General features: G+C 39.4%; 1 protein-coding gene across 1 annotated transcript; it reads right to left on the reverse strand.

Moving 5' to 3' along the window:
• Window positions 1–29: 29 nt before the first annotated feature.
• On the reverse strand, window positions 30–9,036 carry apol1 (apolipoprotein L, 1). The gene is made up of 15 exons (XM_026314539.1): window positions 8,965–9,036; window positions 8,678–8,842; window positions 8,474–8,527; window positions 7,157–7,228; window positions 6,690–6,761; window positions 6,513–6,578; window positions 6,178–6,255; window positions 6,022–6,081; window positions 4,685–4,777; window positions 4,531–4,581; window positions 4,216–4,266; window positions 3,246–3,323; window positions 3,080–3,119; window positions 2,597–2,648; window positions 30–2,250 (listed from the first exon to the last, which is right to left on the reverse strand). The coding sequence occupies exons 2-15, from the start codon at window positions 8,711–8,713 to the stop codon at window positions 1,383–1,385; spliced, it is 1,671 nt and encodes a 556-aa protein (XP_026170324.1). The 5' UTR covers window positions 8,714–8,842; window positions 8,965–9,036; the 3' UTR covers window positions 30–1,382.
• Window positions 9,037–9,095: the final 59 nt, after the last annotated feature.

Here is a 9,095-nt window from a genome sequence, read left to right on the forward strand (position 1 = left end):
TACATCAAGCTAAAAAAAAAAAAAAAAACAAGTGTAAACATGTTTGATTTTATTGCAACATGTTGAACAGGTGAGCTTTGAAACTCAGCAATCTTCATAATCAAAAATCAAAGGGCACATATGAATAGTGACAAAAAAGTGGTTTTAAACTTACTCAAAATGCTGCAGACCCATAATTTAAACTTCTATATCAACTGCACCAGTAAACGATTAAAAACTAATGTGCCACTCCTCTACAATGACAAAAATTTAAAGGGCCACAGAAATGTTGCAGCTAGCATATGTCAATCTACACATTCATCATGGAAATCTCTGAAGAACAGTCAACAGTAGTGAGGAATCTGACAAGTTTATCTTGGAAAATAACTGAGCAAACAGCAGCTCTCAGTAAGTGCAGTGGCTGACAGAAGCAATAATGCAGACTCCCAAACTGTTTCTCTGATCCTCAATTAACAATTTTTACATTTACATGTATTACACAGTACAGTATATTGCACATAAAGGTTATCAGTGAATGAACAACTCCACACAGAGCAAGACAAAAATGAACAGTTCAGATTCCAGCAGTAAGTTTGAAATATTACTACCAGCCTGGAAAAATGTAAATAGTCTTAAATATTCCTTAGATTTTGATTTAGTAAATTGGTTTGAAACTAACCAGTAAGAATCTGGGAAGGACTTCACACATGAACTGTATGGTGGATTTACAATCAGCTGATTTAACCACATCCTGGTTTCTTAATAACTCATAATAATTTTGTCATGTTATTTTGCTCTTCTAAAACAATCTACCTGGCAGCAGACTATTACTTTTGCTTGTTGAAACCAGACCAATATCATGCAGCTAAAAGACAGTTTTAACAACAGATCCAGAACCTGAAGCACACAAAGTTAAATAATTGTCTTACATAGCAGACATTTAAAACACAAAAAAAATCTGAAAACAGACAAATTCTATAATGTATCATATTATATTTCCAAAACATTATAAATAAGAAGGGCTTTCATTACTATACCTGTTTGGTAAAAGTCTGTGTTTTTGTATAAACTAAAGTGAAACACTAACCAACAATTTAATTGATAAAGTCTAGAAAATATTTACAGAAGCCATTTCTTTACTTCTGGGCTAAACAAATACATCATTTATTTAAATATCCTGTTTTCTGTTGTGCCTTCAAATACTGGCACAACAGCCTGACGAGCAGACATGATACCTTATTTACCACAAAACTTCACTTCCTCCCAGCAGTCCAAGCCAAATTTTGAGTCGTTAGTTCCCTAAAAGAAATGTTTTGAATCTTAAAAAGCCTATTTGACTCAGTGTTTGATGGCTTTTTTAATGTAACAGATTTCATCTACACTTCAATGTGATATTTCTTATCTTATGGTTTCTTGTCTCTGTCTGAAGCAGCTGTATGCTTGTCTACATTCTTTTCTGGTGTGATGGACTGCAGCTCCCGGTGTATCATGTTCAGCTCCACCAGACCATCATGCAACTGCATGGTCACCTCTCTGATTTTGGCAGCAAATTCTGATTTTGCACCTTTCTTGAGTTCCTTGGAGTCTTTTGCCACAAAGTAAATGTCCATGCCTACAAAGAGTCCAGTTAGCACACCAGTGGCCATACTGGCAATCTGGACCGCTCTGGCTGCTGTGCTGCCAGCCATGTTGGCAATCTGCACCACACGCATGATCTCATTGGCATTGATTAGAACCGCCTTTCCTGCCATGGCACCGTCTTCATAGAAGCTGCTATTAAGCACAGGGAAGTCCTGATTATAAGCCTGTTTTTTCATCTTGATCAAGTCAAACATGCGCAGGTTTTCAATACCCTGCTGGATGAATTTCAGACACTTATTGAGGTCAACCATCTTCTCTTGGTAGTCCTCCACTAGCTTTTCCACCTTCTTGCGGTCCATCGAATTGTTGACCTGGTTGGAGATGCCAGCTCCTGCTGATGTGAGACCACCCGCTGTGGCCACGCCCAGCCCCACAGCCGTCACAATCAAGGAAGTTCCCATGGTTACAGGGGCCAGAGCGAGACCAGCGATGGTGGTTATGCCTCCGAGAGCGCTGGTGGAGCCGCCGGTGATTTGAGCGATCTTTGTGTTCTTGTTGAACTTGTCCAGTCCGTCTGCGATGCTGTTGAGGTCGATGATGTGCTGCCACAGGCTCTCGGCACGTTCCGTGAACAGCTTATTAAAGACACGGATGCCCTTCTGTACCTTTTTAGCTGTCAATGCAAATGCCCTGAAAGGAGCAAGCTGAGACTGTATCTTAAAATGCCTTTGTTCTCACTTAACACTAGTGGTACCCAGCCAACCAACTAGTACTAACTTTATTTGCAATAGTGTTGAGATATTCAGCTTAGAGATTTCAGACTACTCTCCAATACAATGGGGCTGAATACATTTTTTATGCTATTCACAGCAATGAAAACGTTTATTTGCTTGCAGTATGTTTTTTTCTAGAAACAACATCCCGATTACTCTGGATTTTCAAATCTTAACTATCTGCATGGCCACATATTGTAAAAACAGAAGTGACAGAAACAGACTGAAATATTTTGTAAACACATGTTGGAGCCTACACTTACTTGGCCTCTTCTTTTTCCGTCATATTGTCATCTTGAGGCGTGTCTTCCCATGCTGAGGAAGTAAAGAAAGAATAAGCATCAGATGGCTCATGATGCTAACTACATTAGATGGACCAACATATGTGGACACTTGACCCTTACACCAATATGTGATACACGAACATCTACTTTCAAGACCATGAGTATTGATCTGCTGCTATACCAGCCTCCCATCTTCTGTGGAGACTGTCAGTCAGATTTTGGGCAATAAGGCCTGGATCCAGCATTCTAGCTGTCAAAAACTGCACGTTACAGATTCCCTAAACTGTAACTAAGAGCCCCAACGGATGAAAAACAGAACAATAAAATATGTAAATAGGAGTGTCTGCATATTTTGTGACATATAGCATAAGTAGTTCAAGGCAAAACTAAAAATTCTGCCCTGTGCTCTCAAAACAAAACATAAACAAAGACAATTTAAAATGCATTGTATTTGTAACTTACACTCCACTGTTTCCCACCACTCCATAAGGTTCTCCACACTCTGAAAAAAAGCATTAGATTGGGAATAATTTTGCATGTTTATTTTTGCTATACAAGCAGTGAATAAAGAAGTGACAGATTATACTAAAATTTAAATGTGGTGACATATTTTTCCTCAGAGACCAACCTGATGTGCTTCGTGCTGTCCTGGGTCCGTGGGGAAGTCATCCAGATGATCTAGCAAGGACCTGTGACCTCCTTTGTTCTGACAAAACAGAAATAATTCAGCCTGAAAACAAATGCTAATGTTTTCTGCTTAATGATAAAACCAAATCTCTGGCTCTGCAGTGTAGCTTAAAAATGTAATGTTTGATGTATTGGGTGATCTATTAGCAGAAAATGAATGTAGCACTCATGAATATGTTGTTATTAGTGAGTAATCACTGCAAAATAACAACCATAACATTTTCCTAGTATCAGAATGAGCCTTGTGAATGTACATAGGGAGCAGATCTCCTGTCACAGGGGCAGCCATGTTGCGCCACCATGTTTCTACAATATGTCAGGGAGGACAAACAAAAGACTGGCTCTAGACAAGGAATTGCGTTTTGTTTTAATAGTGACAGCCACCGTACCCTCCTTTAGGCCTGAAATGGCTGTGAGGGGGACTCAGAAGGTTGAATTCTGCAATCTCACTACTAGATGTCGCTAAATCTTTCACATTTTACACATTGCACCTTTAAGTGTATTTCAATAAGACACAAAACTGAGAAACCTAATCAGATATTCTGAGTTTCACTTTCAGGCTGTATGTGCTTAGATTAGGAAGTGATGGTAAATTAGACTGTGAAAGTGCTGACTTATTTCTGCTGTTTTTGCAGAAGTAAAAACAACCAGACGCTCGTGTGAAGCAAAAAAGGAAGGCTGGGCACCCTGCGCCTTAATCCGTCAATGCTAAAGCATGCACAAACACCACCGGTTGGTGTGGATGTAGAGGGTGGATTACATGTCTGCTGGATATCCATTTACATACTGACACACACACTCGGAGGGAGAAGGTTAAAGTAGCTTATTGTAAAGCCCTGTATGTGTGAAAGGTGACTGGAAATCTGAGAAGCAGCATCAAATACAATTCTTGAGCATTTTAGTATCTTTACCTCAGCTGTGCTGCCTGCAGCTCCGTCCTGCACTTGCCTCTTTCTAATGTTCTGAAATCATGGACACACACAAATACACAGTTAAAGCACTTGTAATGCACATATATAACATCGCTTTCACTTTAGTGCTGATTTTGGTTCCCACCAAATCCAGATGGTTACAAAAACCTTTCTCAGGGGCAGAAGTGATCTTATTGGAACACATAAAAAGAATCACAAATCAATGGTGTTCAGAGATGAGCCCACAACACATGACACATAAGTAACTGTAATTAGCTATCATCCACATAAGATAAAACACATGTTGAATGTCACCTTGACTTGAGGCATGAAAGGATTGTGTCTCTTGGATTTCTTGATTTTGTTCTAAACAGAAAAAAAGGATTACAATATTACTTCAATAAAAAAAAAAAATTTCTTACTACTGACTATCATGGTCCAAATCAAACCAATCAATCATTTAACAAACCTCCTCTGCTTTGCCATCGTCCTGATCCTCTTTCTTTTCCTGTTTTGATAAAGACTCGTCTTCTTCTTTCATCCCCTCATTGTCAGATACAACCTGAAGTAAACAATCAAAGAGTAAATGCAGTAAATACCTACAAAAGAAACAAAACGTTGCATAGAAAGTTCTTTCTCCGTGTAATTTCAAAGATTTATACTTAATTGAAACATTAGGTAGTCTGTAGCGATTAAATTGATTTTCATGCCATAAATTATAGTTCATTATAGTTTCCTTCAGAATTTTAATCATTTTACATTAGAAAATTTAACAGATCACTTTGTGCTAAGTCATTTCTCCTCTGTGGCAGCTCCTTTGTACTTTGTACTTATATGTTTCATGACATAAGCAGACACACATCCATTCGACATGTAATCATGACGACACTAAGTACAACACGCTGACTGATTGTGCCACTACTGCGTCACTTCAGGGTGGAAGACAAGCCCCTTTTCATCACTGGCAGCAACGATATGAAAGGCTTGTTTGTGCTGCTTTACGAGGACAGAAGAAGAAATCGTCTTCTCTTTTTTAGGCCTAAAATGCACATGGATACATACACTGTAATGGAAATATGAGTTTCAATGATTGGTTATTCTTACTGATTATGGTTTTTATTGTTTCTTACTGTATTCTTGGTTTTTCAGGTTTCACAGGTTTTCATTTACAGGTTAATTCACTAAGGCTCATGTGTTTTTCATAATCATATCTGATGTTGATGTTCTTCCTGACCTAGTATAGACTGACACTAAGGGACACAGTGTTCTCAAGGATGTTAGTGAGGAGTATCTGGGAGAAAGGTTCCTTAGGACACCAGGTGTGAGGAAGGGACAAGGATAACAGAGCACGCCCAGGATGGAGGGTTAACTGTCGAATGAGAATATAGAGTTTTAGAATATAGCCTTATTAGGGAATCACTTTGTAGAACAATAGGGAGGTACAGACTTAATTATCTGATTATGTGACTGATTATTTGCATTTACTTTGCACGTCTGTATAAGTAGCGGCCTCAGCCTAGTAGGAGCTGAGCCACTGGGGAACAACTGGGGAAGACTGATCGATTGTGTTCTATTCTGTTTTGCTCCTTTGTTGCAAGAAATATATTCTGAAAAGACAATCTGTCTGCACTCTCCTTATTGCTCATCCAACGGGTTTTGCCACGACAACGAGGAGAGAAGAAGAAATAGCTCTCTGTTTTAGGCCTAAAATGCACATGAAACCTTTAAATATTCAAACACAACGTACAGCAGAAATACACAAAAAACAACACACGATTTTGTACAGCTGAGAAGTGCAAACTGTACCTGATTATCCTCAGTTACTCTTGGTTTCACTTTGTCATATGTGGATGTCGCCTCCATTTCCTGCAACACCAAATGACAGAAACAGATGAGAGGTCAGCACAGTGTCATAGGGTCCACAGGTCACTGGGCAGCAGCTGCGCTCGACTGCTTGCAAACCTCTTCAGTTGGTCTGTCTGAGACTGGCAGTGTTTCACTTTTTTCGTTCCTCTCTCGCTGGCTCATGTTGCTCTTGTCCTGGCAAGGACACACAAAAAAAAAAACACACACATACACAATTACCACAAAGTAACAGGTAGGTAGGACTAAAAGGGAGATGATGAGAAAGATGTGGTGGAGGTGGAAGAGGAGGAGTGTGAAGAGAGAGGGAATTTTGACAGAAGTTAGTCTGCTCTGCCTGAGTGTGTGTGTGTGTGTGTGTGTGTGTGTGTGTGTGTGTGTGTGTGTGTGTGTGGTCACTTATGACTCATAACTGATGAAATAAATAGACTGACCAGATTTGGCTTCTCTTCTACTTGCTTCTCATTTTCCTTTAGTGTCTCTGCATCGTCAGTACCTGTCTGATCAAAAGAAATATTACATATTAAACTGTATCAATCAAACAATCAATATTATTGTTTTGTAAATGTATTGTTAAGTAAAGTATGATGACTGATACACACAGCTCTCACCTGTAATTGTGCCGTTGCTCTTAAGGACTTTGGGGATTTTTTAAAAAATCCACTGAACATCCCACCTGATTCCTGGAAGAACAAAAAACACCTAATAATTACGTATACTGCATACGGCACTTAAAATAAAATTAAAAAAAATATATGTTGTATTTTTTGGACTGATGCTGATGTCAGAATTACAGGCAGGGACTTGGCGTGTCATGAACAGCAGCAGCTTGCACAGCAACTAAGTGCATCTATCTATGATGTAAATCCAGTGAAACGGGCCAAATCCAATAAATCACCCAATTTTTAATGTAAATATGTGACTAATGTTCCACTTCTATCAGGAGTATTTGAGTGATTTTTATTAGCACTAACAAGATTGCTTAATCTTACTTAATTTGCTTAGTTTGCCAAGTTTCTACCGTATCACTCAGACTCGTAACTTTATATTAAACATTAACGTATTAAAAAGACATCACCTCTGCTTGGACAGATGGTTCTGCAGACCTACAGGATCTCTTGAACATCCCTCTGAATAACACTCCTTTTTGCTAAAGAGACGGTGAAGAAGAAATAATCACCTTTTGAGTACAGGTAATCTTGAATGCGTGAAGCAAATGTGATGACACTAAATTCTGAGTGATCACTGTTTGTAGCTCTGAATATTAAACTAATCATGTTACTGACTTGCCTGTTTAAGAATCACACAGAAAGTCCAACTGCGACCATAAAGATTACTGTACATTCAGTTGATATTTATAAGAAATATGTCTCTTTCAAAGTAATTCAAGGTGGATTTTAAGGTCTGTTCTGGATTTTTGTCCTGTTATAGAACTCTTTACATTTTTAGTTTAACGACTGACTGCATGTTTACAGCATCACTCTCTGGCCACTGGCTGCTACACGTTCTCCAAAGCAGAATATATGCAATGGTTAACAGTCCATAAAGGGTGGGTTATTAAATACAGGGTATGCGTAACCAGACGTGTTCCAGACATACACGCTAGAAATGACAACCTCCTGACAGCAAGATGAAAAGCTCCTTTGTTTGTGATATTTGAAAAGTCAGAAAAAAAAGTGTGCTTGTGCTGTGGACAGTCTGGAGTTGACTCAAAGTTTGAGCTGCATGTGAACGTCTGCACGGAGACTTGGGCAGATCAGAAAACATATATCACAGCAAACCATGGATACAGCAAACATGAATGACCCCTTTGGTTTCCAAAGTGAGGGTTGGGCCCACATAGGGGCCCTAAGACACTGTTAGCACAACATGGACAGGTTTATGAGAGGGCTCCCAGCTAAACAGCAAAGGATGAGTCCTTAACAACTCAATCCACAACTTTCTAAGCAAACACAAGAAAAAAATGTACAGTACAATGATGGGAAACAAGGAGAGACCACAGTGTGTTGTCTGCTAAAGTTAGTTTCTGACAGCTTGAAACATGTTTGAACAAGTTAAGGCAAAGTGTATTTATTTTGGTTTATTTGTTAAGAAGTTGCAGTTTTGCTAAAAGTTGTGAGGGGGGCAGAAATGTTCTTATCTAAAAAAGGAGGGGAGTTTGGGAACCATTGAATTATATTAACACTAGCGTTACTTCAAAGTCTGGGGTGGGAGGCTGATGGGGGGCCCTGCTGCACCATTTTGCCCTGGAGCAACGTAGAAGGTTAATCCGGCCGTGACTCAAACTAAAGCAGAAATTCAGCTCTTAACCTTCAGTTTATTGCGAAGTGCAGCTAATACACAGGAGCTTATCTGTGTATTTCACAAACTGAGCTTAGTTAATAAAGTTACTCACGGCAGCGGCTCCTCCATCACAGTCCAGCTCCAAATCCAGGTTATTGTACCGGTCCTGCCCAACATTGAGCTGAAGTTATATATTTCTTTAATATCAATAACAGCTTGTCAAAACACACAAACCGACGCTGTGAACAGCTGAAGACACGGTCTGTGTCGAAGATAAAAACTTTCGACACTGAAAGTTACCGTTATTATTATTTACCGTTAACTCACCATCGATCCCGTCTTCGTTTACCATTTAGCTGTTACGTTTGTTGGTTAATCGTTGTTAGTTAGTTACATAAATATGAGCCGAAATGATTCAACCCCAGAAAAAAGCTTCTGTCCTCTTGTTTTTCCTTCCACGCAGTTTAAGACCCTCCCAGTTCTGTTAAAAAAAGAAAAAGAACACAAAACTCAGAGACACGTCCCACAGGTTGTTGTTGTGACCTGTGTGGAGTTTCATAGAGCAGACACTCAAACCAGCCGACCCAGTTCTTACGTCCTTACCTGCGTTGAAGTCCATTGAAGGACGCGCGTCTGTCTCACCTGGGAACTGGAGGTCAATGTGCTGCCTTCAGGTTCTGCTCGGAAATTCCCGTTCCACAGAAATAAATTTAGAGTTATAAGCATAGGTCTAC

Source organism: Mastacembelus armatus, chromosome 17 (assembly GCF_900324485.2).
Source record: "Mastacembelus armatus chromosome 17, fMasArm1.2, whole genome shotgun sequence".
NCBI classification, from domain to species: Eukaryota; Metazoa; Chordata; class Actinopteri; order Synbranchiformes; family Mastacembelidae; genus Mastacembelus; species Mastacembelus armatus.